We start from the raw sequence: 27,867 nt of genomic DNA, 5'->3' as shown, positions 1-27,867 counted from the left end.
TGTCTGACTAGCGCCAGACTCAGCATTCTTGGGGTTTAGCATATTGCTAGGCCCAATAGCGTCTAGGTCTGGCTAGCGCCAAACCCAGCGTGCCCGGGACTTAACACACTACCAAGCCCTTGCGTGGCTGGGCTTAGCACACTAATAAGGTGCAAAACTAGCAACCAGAAGAACTTTTCAATTGAACTCAGTAAAACATCAACTTCTCTTTTACTAGCTCTTTTTTTACTAGTATTATTAAACTCATCACTGCTAACAATCTAAAGCAGTCTTTATTGAGAAAGATTGATGATCTCAACATCTTTGAAGTCAACTAAAGATCGACAAAACTTTTTAGTTTTTATTACGCATAACAATATTTCATTTCAAATTACAATATAGAACTAAAACAACAAACAAAGGTTGGTTACATATGCTACTTTGATAAGAAAAAATCAAACCTTGAATGATATGAAGTTGCTGATGAAAACGAGGGCTTTCATCGAATCCTTCACATATTATCTCCCCATTATCATCTCTATAACAAACTATCAAAAAAATAAACCTTTTGTGGTATAAATGATAATTTTTGTGTATTTTAATATGAATATCAACATTTATATAATGATATTCGTTTGAAATGTCCATGCTTTAACTATTTGATTTATACATTTCAAAATGCTATCAGTTGAGTCGTACACAACATAGTGCTAACATGTAGCTAGTAATGATTTAAAAAGGCAATGGTAAAATAAAACTACTATCCCCTCATATAATGCTAAGTTAATAAAAAAATATTTATCAATTAGTTTTAGGGGGTATTTGGAAGTGTGGTAGCGATTGTTTTTCAAAGTTCTTCGCTAAGAAATGCTTCAAAATAATAATTTTTTATTTTTTAAAAAATAATTTTTGACATCAGCATATCAAAACAATTTGAAAACACCAAAAAAATTAATTTAAAAAAAATAAAAATAAAAATAATTTTTTAAAAAAATTCTTTTAAAATACAAAAACAAACCGAAACTAAAATTAATAATTAAAACCATGGTAATGTCCAATGTAAAGAAGTTGTCCTTTATACAACATGAGTTTTTCTTAATTGACATTATTGGATGGTTTTTTATTCGATTTTTCAATAAAAACACGTCATTAAAGTTATAATGAAATAAGTTGTATATTTATTTATCTCATCTTATTTCTTCTTATATCATGTTCTTATATTTCATTGATTAGTATCATAGTTTTTAAATTTGGTTTGATAACCAGCCCGGTTCAAGATTCGGGTTCCGGATTTTGATTGGGTCATCGGGTTTTGACCGGGTCGCCCGGGTCAATCCCAATTTTAAAAAAAAATTAAAACGACATTGTTTTAGTAAAAAAAAAACAAAAATCAACGGGTTGCAACCGGATTTTGTCGGGTCAACCCGCCGGGTCACACCGGGTCATGACTTTTTCTATTTTTTCTTCAACCCGGCTTGGTTCCAGCCCCGGGTTGGCCGGGTTCTAGATTGACCTTTTGAATCGGGCCGGATTTCAAAACTATGATTAATATATAACATAACACAAATGAAATTTAATGTTAGTTTCTTTACGGCCTCATCAAATAATCAAATTTGAATCTAGACGAGTTGTTTCACCTCGTGTTTTAGATTCGTTATCATCATGAACACAATTTCTTCGTTAAAATTAAAATTAGGTGAGACGGATTTTGTCACGTTAAAATCACGACTCAGCTCGACTTATCGCGGCCCTATCTCTGCCTGCCTCCTCCAAAATTTATCGTTTAAAAGCCTTGAGCAGAAAATAGAAAAAGAAAAGTTTATAATATTGATGTTAAATACAGTTTGTGAGAGAAATTTGGTAAATCTTTTTCAAGAATGAAATGCTAATATTAATAATAGCATATAATAAATAATCTTGAAAAGCTAATAACCTTTGTTTCCTTAAAATCCTGGCCCCCCTCTCTCTCCATCGTTTCTTAACCCAATCCAATTCGTCGGATCCTTCAAATTTGGGTCAAATCATATCAATACGCTCTCTCCAGCAAGCCAAGGTCAAACTTCATTTCCTGGAGCCGACACCGGGTTTGTATCCTAGCCAGGGTTCTTAGAGAGGAGGAGGAGGAGGAGGAGGGGTTGAATTATGGCTCAGGCTACGGGGAGGAACGGCAGGGTAGTTGGAGACTACTTGGTGGGCAGGCAAATCGGGTCGGGTTCTTTCTCGGTAGTTTGGCACGCGAGACACCGAGTCCATGGAACCGAAGTAGCGATAAAAGAGATCGTTACGAATCGACTTAACAAGAAATTACAAGAGAGTCTCATGTCTGAAATTTTTATTTTGAAGAGGATTAACCATCCTAATATTATTCGCTTGCACGATATTATCGAGGTAGGTTTGTCTTTTTGTTTCCTTTTTTTTTATTTTGTTTTAAAACATATCTAGTTATTTTTTATTTTTGGAAAATCAGTATGCTGCTTTTAAATTATTTAAATTATTCATTAGTTTAATTATTCTTTGTTAATATTAAATATGATAATTAATTAGGCTCCGGGGAGAATACACATAGTATTGGAGTACTGCAAGGGTGGTGATCTTTCTATGTATATCCAACGCCATGGGAGAGTCCCAGAAGCAATTGCTAACCATTTCATGCAACAATTAGGTATTATATCCTCACTAACTTTGTTGCGTTTTGGATGGCCGGCGGAGTCTGATAGTATTGTGTTTCGCAGCTGCTGGTTTGCAAATTCTCCGGGACAATAATTTGATACACCGGGATCTTAAGCCACAGGTTTGGTTAATCCTTTGTTTCCTTGGATGGACGATTTTGATTATTGCATTAATCTGCTTCTAGTTTACATTGTGTATAGATAGTCTGTTGTATTTGATTGCATTGGCTATAATAATGATATGCCAAATCAGAATATTCATGCAGGGAAACACTACAGTTTAGGTGATTGCGTGATCATGAGATTATAGCCCTGTTTTGTCAGCTTTAATGCAGAGCAATATATAAATTGGAAATTTGTAAGAAAAGTATTCTGGCACATTTTTGTAGGATGAGTGGTTTGTTGATGTACGAGGATGTAGTTTCTTGTCTACTAATCTTGTCCTTGAAGAAAGATTTTATATGTGATGTACTTCATTTGTGATATGCACAGAATCTCCTCCTCTCCACAAGTGACGGTAATGCAGTTCTGAAAATTGCAGACTTTGGATTTGCCAGGTATCTAATGATCATAATCTTCCTTATTATTTCTGTTCCTTACTCTTAACTTGGTCCAATCAGTGATTAGTGTTATTATTTTCTTTATAGAGAATTGGTTGAATATTGTCCTCTGCGCCATCCCTCCCTTCCCTGTGTGTTTTGCAAACTCAAACCACTTGTGTTGACTTCCTATCTAAGTAGAAACACACCTCAACATGTTTAGATACTGAAGTTCTCCGATTTTAATGTAAACTAGTGCGCGCTCGCACGCACACAAATAAATATATTAAGTATTAGCTTGAACTAATTGTTATGGATGCCAAATTGTGTGTCCATGCTAGAGGTGTTGTAACAAACAAACCTGTGATAATACGTTGTTTGTTTATTATGACTTTTATTAACATATATTCCGAAATTAAAAGATTCTAGTTCCTTGTTGTCAGATCTCTACAACCTCGAGGCCTTGCAGAAACCTTGTGTGGCTCACCCCTCTACATGGCTCCAGAGATAATGCAACTTCAGAAGTATGATGCGAAGGTGAAATTCACTGTAATATGTGAAGTCTTAATGATATGTTTGTGAAATATTTCCTATTAACCTTGAGCTGAATACACAGGCAGATCTCTGGAGTGTTGGTGCCATTTTATTTCAACTTGTGACAGGAAAAACCCCATTCACTGGAAACAATCAAATACAGGTTGGATTAGCTTTGTTTATGTGCAAAACCAAATGATTTTTTGGATTGATAAGCACGTAAACTTTTAGATTCCATGGGTTTGATAATAATTCTTAACCACTGTTAACCTAGTGATTTCCATGCGTTTATTGTTGCCTTACCAGTATATTCTCTATTTTGTGGTGCACAGTTGCTCCAGAACATTGTCAAATCAACTCAGTTGCAATTTCCTTTGGATAATAAGGATTTGAGTGCTGATTGTAAAGATTTATGCCAGAAATTGTTGCGTCGCAGTCCAGGTATAACATGCAATGTTGCTTGAAATTTGAATTTATATGGTTATAAAGTGAAAGCTTCAAGAAGTTGGGAGAAAAAGGAGTCCATGTTTACGCACACGTGATCATTGATATATTTTTTATTAATGCCACGTTGTATCAAATTTCATATAATTGCATGATTAAATGTTTGATGCATGTCTTCATCTGCATACAGCTGAAAGGCGTTTGGATGTTCAAGAGATGGACCAAACGAGTCACTTGTTCTTTTTTTTTTTAATTATTGAAAGGCTTATGGATGTTCAAGAGATGGAGTCACTTGTTCTTTTTTTTCTTTTTTTTATTGAAAGGCTTATGGATGTTCAAGAGATTGAGTCACTTGTTCAAAAATAAAAGTTTTGTTAGCATATCACGTTCAATTTGAATTCATAAATTTCTAATTCTAGTTGAAATATTTTTCTTATTTCAAAGTCCAAGTAATGAACAACTACATGCAAAATCCAAATTTACCATCATAATCCTCAACCTTGTTACCAACTACGTTGAATGGTTGCATATAATGTTAGCGAACCATCTCAACCCAAAAGTTTAAGCTATTGGTGAGGTCTCAAGAATAGTTTTATATTACTCTCTAACACATTCTCTTAAATGAAAGCCTTTTGAACTTGAAACTTGTATAAGTTCACCACTACCTTGTGCTTAATTTTATTAATCCAATTAGAGAGAATGGGAAGTGGTGAGATTATTATTAAGATTTTGATATCATGTCAAAGAATCATCTCAACCCAAAAGCTTAAGTTGTGTAAAGTTTCAAAAATAGTTTTATATTACTCTTTAACATAAAGAACAACATAAAAAAATTATGAGCCAGATTGGTATCACAAATTTGTTCCCTTCTGTCCACACACACTCAGTCAACTACCTGTGTTAGAAAATTTGTTAACTGTGTTACAAATATTTGCTTAGCATCTTATTTCTTGTTTGTAAAAATTCTCTCTTCATATTATACAGTGGAACGACTTACATTTGAGGAGTTCTTTAATCACCCTTTTCTTTCTCAAAGGAAAAAAGACGAATCATTAAGGTACAATGAGAAAAAGCTCTCATGTCCATGATCTTAATATATGTTTATTTCAGACCTTAAACGATATGTGTTATGCAGTCGCAGGAGATCTTCAAGATCAGTAGATGGATTTCCTTTCTCTGAAAGCAATCTTGGAAGGAATGCTGATGACAATTCTCAGGAGGATTGTCTGCCTTTCCTTTTGGATGATGATTCTAGTGGTCTAGAGTGTAGCCCTTTTGTTTCTAAGAGGATGTCGCCGATGAAGTCCACCTATGGATTTTCTCTTGATTCAAGAGTTGGGGGAAGGGATGCAACATCTAATGTTCTCAATGATGTGGATTTTACTTCGAGATATGATAGTGCCAGACAGAACTTGGAAAATGCTAGTTTTAGGCCTGGTATCAATAAAGCATTGGATGAAAGTCTAAATGAACCTCCAAAATCCATCAACCAAAGATCAGCGAACCTGAGATCAAGAGGTAGCATGAACTTTATTGTGTTCTGTTTTCTTCATAATAATGTACTTAGAAGTCCTAATAATACCATATCAAGGGATGAAAGTCTTTTACTTACTCTACAATTGTAATACAGTTGTGGATTCACTGGAGTTGATAGAGCAAGATTATGTTATTGTTTCTGGACCCCCTTTGGACGTGTCATCTTCCACAGCAAGTACTTCCAAACCAAGCAATGCACAATGCAAGTCAGAGAGTCCTTCTCGAGCACCTGCCTACATAAACACTACTCCAAGTGTCCCAATGCCCATAATTAGCACTGCCAATAAAAATCTTTGCCTCTTTGGAAGCTTGGAAATCCCGAGCTCTGCTCCTGGGACTTCTGAAGGATCTGTTGATCTGGGAGATGCTTTGGAGCAGCCATCAACTCACTGCATGACTAGGATTAAGTCATTGCAGCAGTGTGCATCTGCCATAACTGAATTAGTGCTCGAAAAGGTAAAGTCTTTACTCTCTGTTGAACTAGTTTTTATACAATTCTCTTTAAAGTTCCCTGTGGAAGTTTGAAAATCATGTTTCTAGTTTAACCAGAGAAATGAAAGAAGAATATTTTATAGGCCTCTGTTGGCTAAAAAAAATAGAGTTGCATATGCATGGTTAATTAGCTCATGCAGACAATAGAGTTGTATATGCATAGCACTGCTACTACTCATTTTGTTATTATTTTGAAACTTTTCGTGCGGGTTACTTTCGAGTTATAAGACATTTTCTTCTGCCTCACATGGCCAATACAGAAACGTTAATGGCACCATTGATGGGGTTTTTTTTTAGGGAGAGGACACCACACCTTTTCTATTTCTTCCTTAACATTAGTTAGTATACCCATTGCATTGGAAGACCTCTTAAGTTTTTGATGCACCTTGCAAAGTGATGGTCTTGCCTTGCACGTGTGATACCTGCCTCTGCTGTTGACTTTCCTTTCAAGCAATAAATTGATATGAATTTTCTTTTCTTCTACAAGTTTTATTACTCTTTAACTTATACTGTTGGTGTTCTCAAATTAAAACTGTCATTGTCCTTGGTATAGATAAAGGCAAGTAAGCTACTGGAAGCATTCTCGATCCAACTTGTCATTCTTGCAATATGGAAGCAAGCGCTTCATATCTGCCATACTCAGGCTGCGTCAGCTATTGAAGGAAGTCCAAGCCTAGAGAGCTCAAGACTGAGGAAAAGCAGCAGCAAGAAGCATGGGACACCTGATACAGAAGATTGTCCTGATGTTGGGCCAGAGAATATGTCCGCTGAGATTGAGGGGGAATTTTTACAGGAAGTTGAGCGAGCAGAGGAGCTTTCCAAGGCTATTGAACCTGGTATGTGTTTGATATTCTGTATTCTCTGCAAATTTGTACAAGTTTTCTGTCTAGTGTCTTCCTTGTACCTTTTTTATCCCAGCATGAGAATATGTGATCCCAAAGTTAGGTGAATGGCACCTGATTGTCCTAGCATTGTTCCTATACATAGTTGCAAAGTTTGATGGGGTTTCAAATATTTATTTAACATGCTATAAGTTGACACACATTTACTTTTGAGTCAATCAATGGCACTTGTAATCCGTGCTCGTCTTGAAATGGCACCTTGTCGGTACCAAATGATAACACTTCAGAATTTTTTCTTGTGATACAAAAATCAAAACGAACAGAGTTCTCAATTATTCATGATGTTTGCAGGAAGTATAGTGATGCCTGATGCGATGGAGACAATATTTCAATCTGCCCTTTATCTGGGAAGAATTGGAGGGGTGAGTTAATTTTTGATGATTGCATTTGAACCATGAACTGCTCCTTCCTCTTTACATATTTTTCTTTTCTAGGTAATGCCTTTGCACACCCACAAGTCTATTGGCACAGAATTTTGAAGTGATGTAAAAAATGTCTTCCCCAAATTGATCGACTTATTATATTTTATAAAACTTAAGGATAATTTTGACATTTCATTTAAAAGAAGTTGTGCCAATGGCGTCGCCCATTCTTTTCCAACTTTTTCTTAACGCTTTCTAGTTGTCACTTATTGTTGAACACTTTAATATTGTACTGGGATATGAATAAAATGTAGGTCTGTAGAGATTCTTCTGGAGTAGAGGTCTCTACTTCAGATAGGCTTGAAAAACTGGAGTGTAATTTCTGGAATGGTGGCTACTAGTTCAGATGAACAAGAGCCTTTAATAACCAAGCTATGTGCATCTAGAATGGGGAAATTGCTTGTGCAGTGAACTGGGAGAAAAGAGTTACAAGATGGTTGAGTTTGTACAGCATTTAGTACTACTGAATGTTCTCTGGACTCGAGTCTTAACTTGTGTATCAGTTGTCTAATTACCATTGATACTTGAATTCATCTCCTTCACACGAAGAAGCATGTATGCAATTGTCAAAATGAAGCTATTGACACAAAATGTTGCTTTCAAGTAACTGGACAGTGCTAAAGAAAAATTGTTTTATTCATGTCATGGCAGGTTGATGAACTCATGGGTGATTTGGAAAAGGCAGCATTGCTATATTCAAAAGCGGTTCGTTTGTTAGTGTTCCTTCTAGTGGAAGCACCATCCCTTATCCTCAACCCTCCATTTTCTCTCACAAACTCGGATCGGTATAGGCTCCGCCGTTACATAGACATCCTTAATAACAGGCAAAACCATTCACGGCCTCCAAGGATGGCACCTCCCAAACGCGAGGATCAACAATGCCCACCATAGGGCAAGTTTTTTCCATTGTTTCTGGTGTCCTGCCCTGTTTTTATCATGTAAAATAATTTGTTTGTACAGTTATTCTTTGAGTGAATGGGACTTGTTAGAGGTTAACCTGTGTATAATGGTGGGTGTGGAAAGGATGTTGCATCTTTCCTGTGTCTGTTATTTAAAGAATAATTAGGCAACCCAGGAAAATAAAATGAAAGGAAGAAAGCAATGTGCATTTATTTCCGTCTTTTGTGTTGTCTTTTGCTTCATGTAGTCTGGGCACAGAGAGAACGACACTCTTCTTATTTTCATTATTCCCGATGTGTGATTCTCATGCCGAGGAAAGACATGCTAGCTATCATCTTCACAAAGTTGTCTTGTGTCCAGCGTCTCTAGGCTTGATTGTTGTGATATTAACTGAGCCAGTATCCTGTATTAATTGATTGTAGTCAAATAAAGTCAATTAACAAAGTTTTTTTTAAGGTCAGGGTGTGTAAGATTTACGGTAATGGTTGTGGTTTAAAATATTTTTTATTTAGAAATATATTAAAATAATATTTTTATATTTTTAAAAATTATTTTTGATACTAATAAATCAAAATAATTTAAAAATATAAAAAAACATGAATTGCATTGTATTCTTAAACAGGCCTTTTAGTATTGATAAGGATAGCGGTGGTGAATCACAGTTGTGGTTTGAGGTACAAGCAATTCATGGTAACGGGGTAGACGCATGTTTATTAAAAAATTAAATTTATTTTTGTTTAAAATTAAGGTTTTTTATATTGTTTTTATGTACTAATATTAAAAATAAAATTTAAAAAATAAAATATATATAATATTTTAATATATTTCTAAGTAAAAAAATACTTTAAAATATAATTATTATTATAATATTAAAAATTAAAAATATTTTAATCCATAACTAAAATGAAAACTAATAGCTAATAATTAGAACCATTCAATTACCGTTTTGAATTTTGTTATCGTGAAAACCGAAATTAGTCATTCGGTAATTAACAATTACTGTTTTTACTAGAAAGCTTAACCATTCAATTTGGTTCTAATTGTTAACCATTGATTTCAATTGCCAACGCCATTTTTTATGGTAATGTTTGACATGCTTGACAGTATTGATTGAAGTATTGAATAAATAATTGTTTTGTTTTGTGTTTTGTTTGATAATTTTTTTTTTATTTTATGTTTGGTAGACAGTAGATAAGATTCAGCTGAAATGAGATCTAAATCGGTCCGAGTTTAAGAAAAAAAAAAAAGGAAAGATTGATATGACTTGACCCGGTTAAAAACTCAGATCAATCTGCGACCTGGTCAACCCAAGATAAAATATAGGTAAAATATCCATTGACTTTTTTATATATATTTTTTGTCAAAACAAGGTTATTTTGTTTTTATTTAGGTCAACCCAGATTTACCCTCCCAACCCGTGACTCGGGCTTTACCCCGGGTCAACCCCCGAGTCAGTTTTAAAAATATGATAATAACTTCTTTTTTTCTTACATTACTTTGGTAACCACTTGGGTCTCACCTCAAGTCAACCTCTTAATTAAGTTTTAAAACTATGATAATAACCACTTTTATCTTTACGTTAACCGAAGTCAATGATCAACCCAACCTGTGATTGGGCCTGGTTGATTATGCTTAACCCCGAGTCAGATTTAAAAACTATAATAATAATCATTTATATCCTAAGGTTAACCCGCGTCAATGATCACCTTGACCCGTGACCAAGCTTGGGCCCGAATCGACTCTCAAATCGTGTTTTAAAATTATGATAATAATAATTTTTATCCTTGCGTTGACTTGAGTCAATGATCTGCCCGTCTCATGACCCATACATGTCCCCAAGTCGACCCAAGTTGAGTTTTTATAACTATAATAATAACAATTTTATCTTTATGTTGACCTGAGTCAATAATCAACTCGAATCGTGACCCAGACCTAGTTAATCAAGCCTAGCTTTGAGTTGACCCCCGAGTCAGGATTTAAAACTATAATAATAACTATTTTTATCCCAAGATTAACCCGGGTCAACGGTTAACCCGACCAGTGACCTGAGCCTAATTTTAGGTCGATTCCAAGTCAAGTTTTAAAACAACAATAAAAATCATTTTTATCCTTACAATGACCTGAGTTAATGGTCAATTCGAGTCGTGATCCTGGCTTGGTCCTAGGTCAGCCTTTAAGTAAGATTTTAAAACTATAATAATAACTATTTTTTTATCCTCACATTGACTTGAATTAACTAATTAAGCCTTATGTAGAAGTATTGAATAAACTTGCGCTAACTCTTTTAGTGAGACAAAAAATTCTTCACTATATCATTTTTGAACAAGACAATAAAAATTTGTACTGTCCAAAAATGCACCAAATAATTTTCACAAAAAAAATTTAACATGTATCGTCGTATATGAATTTAGTTAATATTACAAAGGTATTTGATATTGAGATTGAACTTGCTTTTTCATTAAAATTTAATTTTTTTTACTTTAATTTTTTTTTAGAGTTTTTGTATCGTTTTGATATACTGATATTAAAAATAAATTTTAAAAAATAAAAAAATTATTTAAATACATTTCCAAGCAAAAAACACTTTAAAAAACAAACTCTACCACACTTCTAAACATGCACATCTAAAATACCAATAAATATGTTTAATTAAGGAAAACAGAAAGGGATCAAGTAGATAGTTCCCTATGTGTTCATTAACAAACCAATTCCAAATTAACCTTTAAAATCTTGCTAATTAGCTCAACTGTTCTTAATCCAGTGCATTCATTCAATATGGAGTTCAATTAACAATAAAAGAAGCTAAACTGTACGGTTGAGGGTAACACACGGGAGAAACTATGAGTTTAGCATCCTATTTTTGAAGAAATAATGACAAAAGAATGTTATTGATTTAAGAAATTGTTTGAGAGTGCGGTATAAATTATATTTTAAAGTGATTTTTATTTAAAAAATATTAAAATAATATATATTTTTTATTTTTTAGAACTTATTTTTAATATACATTAAAACAATAATAAATATACAAATTAATTTATAATAAATAAAATAAAAAATAACGAAATATCGTAAGTAGATAAAGCATAGATTTGAAACCCGGCCCGGTCTGGCGGGTCGACCTGGAACCTGACCAACCAGGGGCTAGAACCGGGCCGGGTTTAAGAAAAAATATGAAAAGGAAAATCTCGGCTGACCAGGTTGACCCGGCAAAACCCAGTTGTAACTCATTGATTTTTGTTTTTTTTACTAGAACGATATCGTTTTGATTTTAATTTTTTTTGACCCGATCGACCTGGTGACCCGATTAAAACTCGGAATCCAAATCTTGAACCGGGCCGGATTTAAAAACTATGAGATAAAGGCATATTTGCTTATGCAATTTCGTGAGTCATTTATAAATTATTCTTTTTTTTTTTTAAATAAAAATTCAAATTGTAGCACGCTACATTCAGATTCAGAAAAAACCAATGAATATTTTAAAAAAGAAAAACAACGAACAAGATATAAAAGACTAAATTATAGTTTTAAGAATAAAGCACCAAGCTGTAATTATGTTCAAAGGCCAAGGACTAAATAAAATATTTACTCTTCCTATTTTTTCTATTTTTTTTTTCTTTCACAGAGACAAAATACGAACACCCACACTACTAGCATTCTTTTTACTAGTGAAAAAAAAAAATTAATTAATTAAAAAAACGCACACACTGTGTCTCTCTCAGATCCAAATCTCTCCTCTCCTTCTTCTCTTCTCTTAGATCTCTAAATTTATCTATCCGGATCTTGATCAAAGTATTCGGATTCTCTCGATCGAGTCCCCGGGTCATTTGATCGAGAGTTAACTTTCATTCTCGGATCTGATTTAGCTCTCAGGAAATTCTCGGAACCGGACCCAATCATGAATCCCTTCTCCTCCGGTACGCGTCTAAGGTGAGTACAATTTCTATACTTTTTCTCATTTGCTTCATGAAATCCTCCGACCTGTTTGGCAGCTGGAATTAGTCAATTCTGGTTTAGTTTAAGCAAGAACTGGATGATTTTTTGAAATGAAAGGGACATGATTCGGGCAATACGGGCATGCAAAACGGCGGCGGAGGAAAGGGCTGTTGTAAGGAAAGAATGTGCTGCAATTCGCACGTCGATGAATGAAAACGATCAAGATTATAGGCACCGGAATCTGGCAAAGCTTATGTTTATTCATATGCTTGGCTATCCAACACATTTTGGTCAAATGGAGTGCTTAAAGTTGATTGCGTCCGCCGGATTCCCGGAGAAGAGAATCGGATATCTTGGCCTCATGTTGCTTCTTGATGAAAGACAAGAAGTTCTAATGCTTGTTACCAACTCGCTAAAACAGTATCCGAATTTGCAAGCTATATTTTATCTGTTTCTGTTGTTTATGATATTTTGGGAATTGCTGGATGAGCTAAATGAATGAGGAAAGCAAAACATTCATGTCTGTTTTAGTTGCCTTAACTTATATGCAGAGATCTTAATCATTCGAACCAGTATATCGTGGGACTAGCACTTTGTGCTTTGGGAAATATTTGTTCAGCAGAAATGGCTCGTGATCTTGCACCGGAAGTGGAAAGATTACTGCAATTTCGGGATCCGAATGTTCGGAAAAAAGTGAGTTGCGTTTTTGAATAAATTTTTAGTTTCTTGGCAGCAGAAAGAATGTGGTTTCCATGGTTAGTAGATAATTTTTTTCCATGAATTATTGTTTATTTGTTTTGGTTCCAGTAGTTAATGGGTGGAAAGTTGGAAGGTTTAGTCTAGAAAAGCTTTCGATCCTCCCTAATGAGATGATGACCGAGTAAATCAAATATATATGTAGCGAAAGAATGTGTTTTAATGTCTGCTTTTGGATTGACGCGGCATATAACATGAATAAAAGTTAGGGTTCTCAAGTCATAAGTTTACCGACTTAAAACTAAGCTGTAGAGAAATTTATAGAAAACTTTACAGTATTTTATTAAAAATCTGAGTAGTCTGAAAAGTTCTCAAAATAAACTAGATATCCCTATTTATATTAGTTTATAGACCTAAAATTCAACAAAGGATTCCTAATTAAAACTAAAATCTTTTATAGGATTTCTAATTAAAACTTATCTAACTAATAGGATCCATCTAGCATTAGGATTCCTAACTAATAAAATATTAATTAAATTGAAAATCCTAGGAAAAATAATTCAAATACAATAAGGTAAATAAAAAAAATCTCACATAGTAACTCCCAAATCTTATTTGAAAACCTTCTTGATCTCTCTAATCATCATGAAATTTTAACACAATATAAAATAGGGCCTTTAAAATCTTATGTCAAAATTTCAGCTCGATCTAACGATCGAATTAAAAGTTATGCTTTATTTACCAAATTGTGTCTTGGACTTTCTTTAACTCCTAAACCTAAAAATTTTAATCATTAATGAAATAAGGCAATAAATATTATTAGGCTAAGAATATTGAAGAAATTTCCCTACGCTAATCCCCTCTATTTCTGAAAAACTCGCCCTCAATTTATCTGTTAAAAATTGAACTCTTCTACTCCAAAGGAATAGATACTTCGAATATAACATTGTCACCAATGTATTCACGAGATAACTTGTACCAAATATCCTAAATCTTTTTGGATCTAGGTCAAAACTTCTCAAGATTTAAAAAATCAACCTCGTGTAAAACTATCTTTTGAGGTGATGACAACTTTAGTTGACGTGTTTGGTCATCAACTGATTTGATAATTTTAGAATATTGATCCAACATAGTTAAGCTTGGTTTGGATGACACATCCATACTTAAGTCCTCTTTGATGTCAACTTCAGCCTCTTGAGCAATTTCAACAACTTGATCTGGCTTTTTTTTAGTGCTTTAAGACCTTGAGAATCATTGCTTGATACCAAGGAGCTTTTTTGACACCAAGGAGCTTTTTTGATTTCTTTTTCACCATTAGTAGATGAAACATTGACAAGTAGAGTAGTATTTGTCACAATGTTGTTGTTATCACTAAAGTGACATTGAAACTTTCTACTTTATAGAGAAGAAACCTCCTCCATATTTTTCTTTCTTGCTCTTTTAGAAGGTTGGACAAATATAATAACAATCTAATTGTTTATCTACTCAATATAAAATCTCTTCATAATCATCTTGTATAAACTTTAAAATTAATGATTGTCTCAAATCTTGCCAAGATTGAATTAAAGACGTATCAATACAAGTTCTAAAGTCTAGAAATTCAAACCACAATTCTCTAACACCATAAAAAAGTTTGCATATACAAGTTCTAAAGTCTAGAAACTCAAACCATAATTCTCTAACACCATAAAAAAGTTTGCATGTGACAAGTCCTACCTTGATAAGGAACCTTGTTGAAATAAAAGTAAGCTTCCAATTTTGCCAACCACTTAATAAATCTTTTGTTTGAAAATCTTCCGTCATAAAATGGAATCTTATCATATTCAAGAATAGATATGGGTTTTGGCCAGCCTCGAGGTAAGTCTCCAAGCAAGGTCCTTTCCTCTTCACGATCCCTGTTTCCGTTACCCATTAGCCGAGTTAGATTTGCTATGGCTTGCCCTAAATGATTTGTTCTTTGTTCCTAAGCTAGCACAAAACAATGTAGTTTCCACTCTTGAGCCCGCATAGCGCCTCAGAGGGCTTCAACTCCTGCATCGAGGAGTGGGTTGCTACCGTCTTTGTCCATCAAAGAGGTCAACCTGCTCTGATACCAATTGACGAGGTGCAAAGTGTGGGTAAAAGCCAGGGTTCTCAAGCCTTAAAGCTATATAGACTTAAGCAAGAAAGAAATTTAGAGAAAACTCTCTAGTATTTTATTAAAAATCTGAATAGTCTGAAATGTTCTTAAAATAAACTAGACATCCTTATTTATATTAGTTCTAGACCTAAAATCCTTTATAGGAAATGATTTCTCATTAAAACTTATCTAACTAATAGAATTCATCTAGCATTAGGACTCCTAACTAGTAAAATACTAGTTAAATTGAAAGTCCTAATCTAAATAGGAAAAAGAATCCAAATTCAACAAGATAAATAAAAAAGTCCCGCATAGTAATTTCCGAACCTTATATAAAAGCTTTCCCGATTTCCGATCATCATGAATTTGTAACCCAATATGAAATAGGGCTTTCAAAATCTTTTGTCAAAATTTTAGCTCTATCCAACGGTCGGATTAAAAGTTATGCTTGATTTACCAAACTATGTCTTGGACTTTTCAAACTCCTCAAAACCTTAACCATTAATGAAATAATGCAATAAACATTATTAGGCTAGTAGTATTGAAAAATTTCTCCACGTCATTCTAATTGCTTAATCACATGTGGCATTTTGGAGGTAGATGGTTGAACAATGTTCTCCTAAATTGCTCTAAATTTGATGCTTGTCTCTCATTTGGCTTCACTGATTTGTGGCTTTATTTTGCTTTCTTCTAATTTTTACTGCACTCTTGCTCAAACATAGGCAGCATTATGTACTATACGGATTATAAAGAAAGTCCCGGATCTGTCAGAAAATTTCATAAATCCCGCTGCTGCCTTGCTTAAAGAGAAGCATCATGGAGTCTTAATAACGGGAATTCAACTTTGTACAGATCTATGTAAAGTCAGTCCAGAAGCCCTTGAGTTTTTGAGAAAGGTATTTATCGTGGCCTGTATGATTTGTAGAGAGTATTAGGAAACAAACATACTGACTAACGCTAAAATGGTATATTGTTGAGCTTTTTATTTGGCTTGAATGAAATGAACTCTTCAATATGCATATATCAACCTAGTTCTTTATATAAATGCTTATAGTATAGAGGTAATGTTTCGGGAGAATTGAATTTTGAAGGTAAATTTATGGTCAATATGGTTTTTATTCTTTAACTATGACAAGTTATAAATCATTCTTGTAGAAGCACACAGATGGGTTGGTCAAAACATTAAAGGATGCTGTGAACAGTCCATACACACCAGAATATGACATTTCTGGCATTGCGGACCCTTTCCTCCATATCAGATTGCTTAAGCTTTTGCGCGTGTTAGGACAAGGAGATGCTGATGCTAGTGATGCTATGAATGACATACTTGCGCAGGTCAGTTTCCATTTGCATTTTGTATCAGTCTGTCTTATTTGTTCTATTATTGATCAAGAAATGCTGGTTCATAAGCAATGTGTCAATTGTTGATGGCTCGGATCACTTCTGTTGAGTTGAATTAGAGATCAGGGAAGGATAGAGATGGTATGAGTCTGATCAACATGATAAACTTTTGTTTTACTTTCAGTACTTTTTTTCTATTGTAAATCTTATGGATTTAAGTAGAATTAAACCAAGTCTCTGTACGCTACAAAGTTCCTCGTGCATATTTGAATTCTAACATTATGAAGAAATTAAGTGGCAGGCGGAAGAAAATGGGATCTTTTGCATTGATAATAGAATGAGACTTGCTTTGTAGAGTGTATGGGTAGAATTATTACTAATGGAGGTCCATCTTGTTTCCCCTAATTTCTATATTGCTCAGGTTTTCTTTTTGGTCTTATGATGATTGGTGATTGGCGGTGTCTATTGATGAGTGATGAGTTTCCTTTTTCATTGTTCCCTTGATGATGGATGAAAATCATTAAAGAGGGCAGGTTGGTTTGAACTTCCTTGACGATAGTGAATTTGAAGTCAGTTTGCCTAACCAATAATTAATTTTTCATTGCCAATAACAACTGAATGAAGGAAGTTGATCCAGGTAGCTAAGCTCAACCACTTTGGGATACTCAAGTCAAGCTTAGATATAATTAATATTTTTGGTACCAGTGGGTTTAATATTTATTTTCCATTTAGAAGTAGGATTCTGTAAAGTGCTGGCCAGTTGTCTGCCTAACCTAAACCCTTCTGTAGTCTTGTTTGACAGCTTGAGTAATCTAATTGGATAAAATTCTATTAACTGGGCTAAACTGTGTCCGTGTAAAAATATTTGGTCAATGATTGATAGTAAACTGACCAACATGTGAAGGTGAATGTCTTCTCAACCTGTTTCACTGATCCATACATTCTAGCTTGTCAACTTGTTATCACCCTGTACATGGTTATAAATACTCATGGTTATAAATGCTCACAGTTCCCTAAAACTGTTTTATCTTTGGGAAATTTGCTTCATAAATTGACAACATTTTAATCTTTCTTGTTTGGTTGATGTCTCCTTAGGTGGCAACAAAAACAGAGTCAAACAAAAATGCTGGAAATGCTATTCTATATGAATGTGTTGAAACTATCATGAGCATTGAAGATAATGGTGGCTTACGAGTGCTTGCTATTAATATCCTAGGAAGATTCTTGTCTAACCGCGACAATAACATCAGGTTTTGTTTTGTAAGACTATAACGTGGATATGATTTCATGGCCTGTCGTTTCATTCCTTTTCATGCTTGTTTCTTAATAAACTAATTGCATGAAATATTGTTGGGCATATGTTTTATGATATATTCTCTTGATTCAATTAGAATTGATCTGCCATTTGCATATGGTTTTCTTTTTCCTCTGATGTTCTGTTGAATTTATTGATTTATAGGAAATGATTTGGCAAGTTCCTATATGATTTACAAAATATAAGATGATTGCTTTATAGACAGCAAGGCGTACTGATTAACAGAAAACTTTGGCATGTTTATATGCTCTGTGATTATCATCATTGTCTACTAAATAAATATAGGCAGTTGCCTGTTAAAGGGTGACTTTAGGTGTTGATGCACTTGCTTGAGCCTATGGACTATTGACAATCATTATCCTGATATTCTCATACAAATTTGGGACATTATTTTTTTTTAAAGAAGTGAAATAATAAAACATACACAACTCAGAACAACTGCTTGTTTTTTTTTTTTGTTCTCTAGTTTTTCAATTTTCTAGCATTGTTTTTTAAATTATTTTTCTAAATATTTCTATTTGGAAGACAAGTTCTGAACATAGAATGTAAAAACTCTAGTTTTCCAATTTTCCAAACAATTGTTTTTAAAAATTACATTACTAGAATTTTCTCTTTGGAAGACAAATTCTGCCAACTTGTGTCTTACATTTTTTTTTCTTTTTTAGCATTTTGCTATTTAGAAGTGAAGGAATTGAGTCTCTTATTTTGTATTTCAGAAAATTGAGTAATAGGTCAACACATTTTCTATACTTTCATGGAAAACTGAAAATAGGAAAGGCAGTCGGTAACAGAAAAATGTTTTTATAATACACGCATGCATAATGTTATTTTATCTTTCAATTTATGGATATAAAACCAGACACATGCTCTGTTATTGCTCTGTCGTGCTTCATCTAGATAATAGTAGTTCAGCGCATGTATTTAATTGTTATTTTAAAATCAATAAACTTGATTTGCTTTATTTTCCTTGTTTTACTAAATAGAAAACTGAATTCCATTCTTGTTTCAGATATGTTGCATTAAACATGCTGATGAAGGCTATTACTGTAGATGCTCAAGCTGTACAAAGGCATCGGGCAACAATCTTGGAATGTGTAAAGGTATGGGGTTGCACCATCTTGATCTCTTTTTATGTTTGAACAACTGGTAGTTATAGAGAAAGTTACAAATTATATAATCTACATAAATCATATCTATTATACTCGCTAAATATTATTTTCCTTGTCTAAAAACCATCATGAGTGGATATGTTTATAAAATTCCGAAACTACCATTTGAATTTGAATTTATTAAAAAATTTGGGTGTGTATCTTTTTGCATCAACAAAATTTTCACCTCTGGACTCTAATTCTTTTTTCAATTGCATGTTCTATTACAAGGTATCGTAAGTGTTATAATTTTCTCAAATATCTGGAATTGATCTGCAAAGAATGAAGATAGGTTAACTTGAAAGGGGATTAGGCTTCTTACCATATACTGGCTTAGCATAGGCCATGAATGGAATAAGCTGGTTATGGTTAAGAATAAGGATTATTAATTCTAGAGTATAACTTTCCAAACAAACTTGAATGGGTGTCGTGGATCTGGGTTTGTATATCATTTCTTTTCTTATTGTGGGATGTATAAGTAACTCAACTCAATAAGCCTTAATCTAAAAAATATGGGTTTGGTTACATGGGTTCTCTATCTTATGGTTTTGATTTGAAAAGATACGAGGATAGTTTTATCATTCAGGACCAGACAAAAGCTATTGCATCTGAGACTACAGCTAATCTATCGGAGACTATTATTCTGCTTTTTCAACATCGTCAAATCCCTTTCTTTAACATCAACTCTTTTTTCTTCTTTTATATGACCGTTATTCATTTTTTCTGTGTGTCCATGTTACTTGTGTTTGGTAATAAGCAAATGGTAAGTAAAATATTTCAGTTGATCTGTTGAAGCTGAACTTAATGCATTACTTTTGTGCTTCATTCTTTATGCTATTTACAAAATGAATAAGGATTGCAAATTCAGAAGCTTGTGATTTGGCTTTTTTTTTTCAGGATTCAGATGCATCAATCCAGAAAAGGGCCCTTGAACTTGTTTACGTTCTGGTGAATGAGACCAATGTAAAGCCTTTAACAAAAGAGCTAATTGATTATCTGGAAGTAAGTGATCAAGAATTTAAGGGGGAGCTTACTGCCAAAATTTGTTCCATCATTGAAAAGTAAGTTGGGCAGTTCTTGAACTAAGATATGCAATTGTTTACCCTGATTATTGGATTTATTAGATTCTTCTTTTGTTGCATGTGCTGTTTTTATTTTTATTTTATTTTATGAATGTAGCTCTTAGTTCCACCATTTCTTGCCTGACTAAAAGAAGAAATTTATACTGGCTTGAATTTGGACTTGCTTTGAATCGATAATGCTTCTTGGTGCTATCTTATTGAGATAGCAAGTGACTTGAAACAATGCTTCCTAGAAAATATTTTCCTTCATTTGAAGCTATATATACCTCTATTGCTTTGGGTGTGCACTTTTTTAATCTGTTTGGAAGCAAAATAATTTCATTGAAAGGTAAATTGGGGGTGTGTCCAATCTAAGTAAATAAAAGAAAAAAAAAAGAGATATAACTAATGAAACATAAAAATCAACACACTCTATGTTACCATCCCCTTAGGTCAGCATCTTTCCTCCTGGGATTCAAACCTTATATTGGGCTGCGTCCCTGTCGCACTCAAACTATCATGGGACTAAAGCATAAAATGGGATTGCTGGATCTGAATCTTTCATCTAAAAAGCAATGTATTGATGTTTCACTGTTCTGAAATCGTCCCAGACAAATTTGTTGATTCGTTGACTTGTACCATGCCATGCTGCACAAGTTTTGTTTTCCCCTCCCCTTCAAATGCAGGATTGTTGAGTTTTTTTATATAGTTATGCTCAGTAGTATAGAGTGGGATTCATAAATCATGATCATTTAGAACTACCTTTTCTGCTATGTTTCATCAATTTACTTTTACTTTTTTATGCTTTAGGTTCTCCCCTGAAAATAATTGGTACATTGATCAGATGCTCAAAGTTCTTAACAAGGTAAAAATGTTAAATGTCAAGTCTATCACTGCATTTTTGGCTGTTAGTTTGAACCTTGTTTGGGACATTTCAATATTGTTATTGTCATAATTTTTCTAAGAGCTTTCTATTATCACCATATGAGGTGGCTAGATGAATATTTTCATGTTTGGTATTATAACACTATGAAAGCACATGTTCTATCAGCTTAAGCCACATCTTTTCCCACAGCCACCACCGTGTTCCTGTCTTGTAGCCATCCTCTTGAGACATTTTCAGTTTGGCTGATTATCTTTGCTTCACTTCTTTATTGTACTATAATCATAGTACATTGTTGCTGCTTATACCATTGCTTTTTTGATGTGCATGATAGTCTCTGACTGGAAGATTGGGTCGATCTTGTTACTGTTTTTGTGTCATTTATGATCAGGCGTTTATAATCTCTCATACTTGACCCACTCCCCTTGGTTGATTTGTTCCATTGAATTCATTGTTGAGCTTCCTTCAGCCATGACTATGCAGTGTGTTGTTTACCAGTAAATCTAGATAATTAAAGCTTGCAAAATGAAGTTGTTTTGATACATGTATGGAATTGTTTTTTTTTATTTAATTTTTTTTCTGAAAACTAAAACATGGTCAAAGATGAGACCTGAAAGAATTAATCGAGTATATGAAAGATCAATTCAAAGCGCATGAATCTGTAATTGTTGATTTGAGCTTTCCGGGTCTTAAGTAACAATATCTTTTACATATCAGTTTTCTGATCTTAATATTGTGCTTAGTAGGCTGGAAACTTTGTAAAAGATGAAGTATGGCATGCCCTTATTGCTGTGATCAGCAGTGCCTCTGACCTTCATGGATATACAGTCAGGGCATTATACAAAGCTTTCCAAACATCTTCTGAACAGGTATTCAAAGTTTCTTTTGATAAAAGTGGATGTTTTATTTGACAGCCCATGAGCTTCAGCATTTAATCTTGCATGTTGTACTTGTCCCATAAAGGAGATGTCATTTCAATCCACTTTGAAATTTTTTCTCCACCAGGAAAGCCTTGTTCGCGTTGCAGTTTGGTGCATTGGAGAATATGGTGACATGTTGGTCAATAATGTCGGAATGCTTGACATAGAGGATCCCATAACTGTAAGCATTTTGTTACACACACTGCTGGTTATGCACTTAAGTAATCTTCATTCTGCCACATTGAATTCGATGGGTATTGTTATTACTTAATTAGAACACGTGGTAAAAATAATAGGAACTTCTGATAAAAATTACTCCATATGTCAATATTTCTATACTACTCAAAACAAGAAATTTAATTTATTTCTTGAAATAATTTTTTATGACCAGTTTGTAGAAAATGAAAAATCTCTAGTGGAATGTTAAATATGGATTTTTTTTAAATAAATCGAAATTCTGTGTATGATAAGATATGCTAAATATCTTCTTTGTGTTGTGTATTGCGATGTCCACATGACTTAGAAGATTAAGATATGCGATGCTGATGAAGCAAACTTCTATGGCTCTGCCACAATGGAAGCATTTATTGATCTACTTTTTTGAGTCCTTTTTGTATGATGTATAATCTCTAGTGGAATGTAATACAAATGATGCGAACTCCATGATCATGCGGTCACGTAACCTCCAACGAAGATTGATGACACCCAGAAAGCTAAAAATTAGATTTGAGGATAGAAGCTCAACACAATGATTACTTGAAGCGAGACATTGGGACTATTGAAATAAAACTCCCACCCAAAGATTATAAGGAATCGTGAACGAGAAGTATAAGGAATGACGCTACGAAGACAATTATTCTTCGATAAGTCGATTTTTAGTTCATTAAAGAACCAAAGTGTGAGAATCCTCTCAAACACAGTTCATTCATCAAATTTTGGAACCAAGAGTAATTTTTTTTTTAACATCCTTTTAAAACGGGTATTTATAGTTTACCAAAATAACCTAAATCTAAAGAGCTAATGGTCTGCACATAAACCAATTAAAAATACAAAAGTCAAAATATGCTTGGGATTAAGAAGGCTGCCAACTTTGTGTCCAGCTCAAGGAAAAAACTTGTGTTTGCTGCCATTAATCATCAAAACACAGCTTAAGAAAATCTTGTGTTTGCTGCCCCATTGCTGCAGAATATCCCTATATCATTAGGAAGAGAATCCATTTCATATAAAATGTCCACAAGTCAAAAGGAACCAGATAACAGAACCCGTACAACTGTTTCTGGTCTGTGTTGTGTTGCCATTTTGAACTTCGATTGACCTGAAACTTTAATGCAATGTAGAACAATATGTCTGTAAATTCTTGATCAAATTTTAGCTCGATCCAATGGTTGGATTGAGAGTTATAATTATTGCTGTAAAACTGGACAGTTTAAAACATTATGGCAGAATCTAAATCTGATTGTTCATTGTATCAACAAATATGTTGCTATTATTCTAAAGTTTGGAAAAATATGATGTATAATTTCTGGAGGAACTAATACAAATTTGCTGCTATTATACCCAAGTGTTGGTAAATTATGTTTTAGCAGCTGAAAGCAGTTACATAAGAATTGTCTCTCTCCTGTACTTTCCCTTGCATTTAGTGAATACATAAGTTCCACGTAGGTATAGAAATGAATCAGCTCTTGATAATATCATTTCCTTAATGTGAACATGGATATTTATTAACAGTTTATCTAACCCAACTAATTTGTTACAAGTAAATTGATCCAGTTCTCTATGATGTTTGGTAATAAAAGTTGAATGGTTGGACTTATTAGTTTGCCAATGGGATGTTCTCTCTGTTTTGCTTGCAAAAAGCATGATGAGTTCAGCTTGTCAGTTTGATCCAACAAAGGTGGGGAACGGCATGAAGCGAGATTAACTATCATTTGTGTGCGCCACACAAACACAAAATATCTGTTGTTTTGTGGATGGTAGTTATTGTTGTTGGTTGTCTCTGCCTGTCTTGTTTAATGGCCTGCTAAGTTTAGTTTTTTTCTGAGCAGGTTACTGAGTCTGACACTGTGGATGTTGTCAAGATTGCTATAAAACATCATGCCTTGGACCTCACTACTAAAGCAATGGCTCTAATAGCTCTCTTAAAGCTTTCTTCCCGTTTCCCATCTTGTTCTGAGTATGTTTTTCTCAGTTTCTATGTTAATGTTGCACCTTTCCTTCCCTGCAATTTTATTAGGCTTCTCTCCTAGAGGCATTGCTTTTTTTTAAGCAGCAGAAAAGAATGAGTTTCTGGCTGTCAGTTTGAGTCTGTTATTATTGCCAGTCATTGTTTCTATACAACCAATTTGGCAATTCCTTTTTATTTCTTCATACAACAAGAAAATGTAATTGTTATTTTGGATAATATTTATGGGAAGATCTCGAATTTAATTATGCAGAAATGTTGTTTGAATAATTTCTAGGAGGATCAAAGATATAATTGTTCAACATAAAGGCAGCTTTGTACTTGAATTGCAGCAAAGATCCCTTGAATTTAATTCCATTATCGAGAAGCATCATAATATAAGGTATGAAGTTAAAATTTCTGTTATTTTATCTTGTTAACCTAGTAAAGTTTCCCCATAGCTGCATCAATTTCATGGATTAGGAAACTAATTACTACCGTATGAGTTTGTGCAGATCTGCGCTGGTTGAAAGGATGCCAATTTTGGATGACGCTACTTTCAGTACAAGGAGAGCTGGTTCGTTGCCAGCAGCTGCTTCAACTTCCGGTGGGGCTTCCCTTAATCTTCCAAATGGTGTTGTGAAGCCCTCTGCAGCTCCTCTTGTGGATTTACTTGATCTTTCAGATGACCTTCCAGCACCCAGCTCTTCTGGTGGTGATTTTCTTCAGGATCTTCTAGGTGTTGATTTGTCTCCAGCTCCAACACAGTCAGGTTAGTTTGCAAGCTGTGAGGCATGACTTGCTTGTGCACATCTTTGGAACAGTATTTATAGTGTAGAAGAACCTGCAATATGTCTTCTTGCAAATCATCCTCACAAGCTGAAAGGTCTGATTGCATTATCATTGCTCATTTTGCTGTCATTGTTGTTGGAGTTTGGAACCATCCATGATAACCTTTGCAGACATTAGCTAAATTTAATTGAGTTTCTGTAGGCTGAATTTATGTTGTCCCAGAACTGTGATAATTGAACAAGCACCTCCAACTCTTAGACTCTAAAATCTAGTGGGGATTCTATCATTTTAATAGCATGTTATTGGGTGTGGAGCTTGGCATAAAAAGTTTAGGCCTTGACAATTTTGTGGGAATGGACTAAAGTTTTGCAGGCTGTTCCCTAGTAAGTGTTATTTGGGGTGTATGACCACCTAATCTCTTCAACTTTTCTAAAACATGAAAGCATTAAAGCAAAACTTGATGGTACAAGGCTTCAATCCTATCAGTTTGTGTCACCATTCTTCACCCAAACAAAAAAATACCCATGCTCTATCATGCTTAATAAATTTTTTCGTTCGAATAGTACTTGTTTGGACGTTCTTTTGTTGAGTGAAGAACTTGATTTGAAGCTATACTGTTTCAGCGTTCTGTTGCTGATTGTGCATTTTGTCTGCTGTCAATCACTTGTCTAGTCTTAACTATAAGTTCTGTTTGCATTTCTTAGGCATAGGCCACATTCAGAAAGCTGGCACAGATGTTCTACTAGATCTTTTGTCAATTGGAACCCCTGTACAAAGCAGCTCACCTACAACTGACATTTTATCATCCAGTCAAAATGACAAATCACCAATTGCCACACTAGATGCTCTCTCATCACCCTCTTCACTCTCTGCACAAGCAACATCTTCTGCTAGAGCTGCTCCAATGATGGATTTGCTGGATGGCTTTGGTCCCAGCCCACCGAAGCCTGGTAAAGTTGTCCACCTTGAATTTCTGTTTTGCTGCTTGGTTGCTGTCCCAGTTGTTGATTTGCCTTTCTTTTTATGAACAGAGGATAATGGTTCAGTTTATCCACCTTTGGTCGCATTTCAGAGCAGCTCTTTGAGAATAACATTCAACTTCTCAAAGCAACCAGGAAACCCGCAAACAACATTAATCCAGGCAACTTTCACAAACTTGACACCTAATGTCTTCACAGATTTTATTTTCCAGGCAGCAGTTCCAAAGGTAAATCCTGATGTATTTGAGTCAGCTAGTTTTCTTCTTTTCCTTTACCATATGCTTTACCACAATATCTTTTTCTTAGCGAACTTGGTGTTATGATATTTCTCTTTCGCTTTTGGTGTCCATTTACAGTTTCTTCAACTGCACTTGGACCCAGCTAGCAGCAATATTCTACCTGCAAGTGGTAATGGAGCCATCACGCAAAATTTGAGAGTTACTAACAGCCAACATGGGAAGGTATTTCTTATGCATTGCCATCTAAAATTGCATGCGCTTCAGTTTCTGGATTTCATGGCATCATATGATTGAGTTATAGTTTTGCTATGTAACATTCTCAAACACTCCTTTTGTCCGGCTGAGTGTCCTTTTGGACTTGTTATTTTAATCAGTATTTATTTTTAAAATTTAGTTTCAATGGGTAAAATGAGAAATAAAATATAAATTCTAACTAATGTTTTTCAGGTCAAACTAAAATAGAAATCTGGCCACTTATAAGTAGGAGTATGACTTTCGGATAAAAGCAACAAATTTTGTTTGTGTACTGCAGAAATTTATGTCAATTGATGTGGTTAACTACTTCAAATCTGGGTTAGTTTTGAGTTTAGCGAATATTCTCTAAAAAACAAGTACTTCCTGGCCCACCTAGATATTTCATATGGAGCCATTGCCCAGCCTTGTAATTGAATCAGCTTTCATTGAACTAGTAGCTCCTATTGGATTGTGATTTTATGAATGAGGGTTCAATGAGCGACTTGAATTCCTTTGATGTATCATTTTGAACTGCTGTCAACTTGAGTAGCTGAAGTTGCAGGAGAACACCATTCCTGCCCCATTAAATTCTAGCGAAGTTCATTCCAACCACTGATAATTAATGCTATACAAAATCTATCTCAACTGAGACAGCATTTTATGATGGTGACCAGTGAGACGACATTGGAGATCTCTCTTTGGTTGGCTGAATAACATGTTTGGTTTTTGTTCTAGGCTTTTATTTATTCTTCCCTTTCTCTAGTAATGCTCAAGTTTTGGTGCTATGGCAATTGAAATGTCCAAGTAGTTACTGTATTTGTAGCTTGGGAACAAGCCTATCCAGTAAACGTTAGTTCAAGCAGACAGAGCATCATGCTTTATTTAGAAGCTTGATATGTGAGCGGAGTTTACTGGAATATTAAATGATATTTCTGAATTCTCAACAAAAGCTTATTTAAGCTTCTTGGGATTAGGGACAACTGCTATATTGGTCCATTTTGTTTGCCTGAATCATGTCTCACATTTCATTTTATTTACATATTCTTAAGTTATTGATGATATTAGATCGTTATGAAAATCATGTTGTTTTCAGAAATCCCTCGTGATGCGCACGAGGATGTCATACAAGTTTGACAACAAAGTTACGTTGGAGGAAGGACAGATCAACAATTTCCCCCAGGATTTGGGAAGTTAGTCGAACTAGAAAAATGCTGACGATGCCCATTTACAGGCTCCTATTTTTTTGCCCACTGAGAAGCTCCTTCTCACTGTTTGTAGTGATAGTTAAATCCTTCTTTTGTATTCATCTATATGGATGAAATATGGCTAATAGCAGTTGGAATGGGATTTTGCTCGAGTTTGAAATGTGTCCGTCTCATACAATTTTCTGTGTTTTAGGTGAGAATATTTCTGTATGAGAATTGAATTAAATTTTGGCTTCGAGGTGCATAGAGAAGGGAATTCGTGCTATATTGGAGTTGGTAACTTGAGTTTCTCCTGTAATTTAACTTGTTTCCAGTCTTGTTTATCAAGATCAAAGTTGTCAATATTATTTGCATACGTTTTCTACTGTAGATGATCATAGTTCGCTGTGTTTCTTAATGCTTGCAACAGATCACGATGTCTTT

General features: G+C 34.3%; 2 protein-coding genes across 2 annotated transcripts; both read left to right on the top strand.

Annotated features, from left to right (window-relative positions):
- The first annotated feature begins 1,714 nt into the window (after nucleotides 1-1,714).
- Nucleotides 1,715-8,634, top strand: LOC7468839 (serine/threonine-protein kinase ATG1c). Its single transcript, XM_002323498.4, has 13 exons — nucleotides 1,715-2,367; nucleotides 2,524-2,641; nucleotides 2,712-2,770; nucleotides 3,141-3,205; nucleotides 3,631-3,724; nucleotides 3,804-3,884; nucleotides 4,054-4,162; nucleotides 5,150-5,222; nucleotides 5,301-5,683; nucleotides 5,796-6,157; nucleotides 6,747-7,029; nucleotides 7,387-7,457; nucleotides 8,169-8,634. The coding sequence occupies exons 1-13, from the start codon at nucleotides 2,122-2,124 to the stop codon at nucleotides 8,406-8,408; spliced, it is 2,184 nt and encodes a 727-aa protein (XP_002323534.1). The 5' UTR covers nucleotides 1,715-2,121; the 3' UTR covers nucleotides 8,409-8,634.
- Nucleotides 8,635-12,058: 3,424 nt separating this feature from the next.
- Nucleotides 12,059-27,813, top strand: LOC7468838 (AP-1 complex subunit gamma-2). The gene is made up of 18 exons (XM_024587714.2): nucleotides 12,059-12,344; nucleotides 12,468-12,770; nucleotides 12,902-13,043; nucleotides 15,888-16,061; nucleotides 16,321-16,500; nucleotides 17,602-17,756; nucleotides 18,831-18,921; nucleotides 19,867-20,030; nucleotides 20,841-20,895; nucleotides 21,660-21,782; nucleotides 21,919-22,014; nucleotides 23,879-24,006; nucleotides 24,293-24,397; nucleotides 24,510-24,766; nucleotides 25,491-25,736; nucleotides 25,818-25,993; nucleotides 26,123-26,227; nucleotides 27,333-27,813. The coding sequence occupies exons 1-18, from the start codon at nucleotides 12,313-12,315 to the stop codon at nucleotides 27,432-27,434; spliced, it is 2,634 nt and encodes an 877-aa protein (XP_024443482.1). The 5' UTR covers nucleotides 12,059-12,312; the 3' UTR covers nucleotides 27,435-27,813.
- Nucleotides 27,814-27,867: the final 54 nt, after the last annotated feature.

This window comes from Populus trichocarpa, chromosome 16 (assembly GCF_000002775.5).
Source record: "Populus trichocarpa isolate Nisqually-1 chromosome 16, P.trichocarpa_v4.1, whole genome shotgun sequence".
Classification (NCBI taxonomy): Eukaryota; Viridiplantae; Streptophyta; class Magnoliopsida; order Malpighiales; family Salicaceae; genus Populus; species Populus trichocarpa.
Note: the sequence above shows the minus strand (reverse complement) of the source record. Positions and strands in the feature narration are given on the sequence as shown.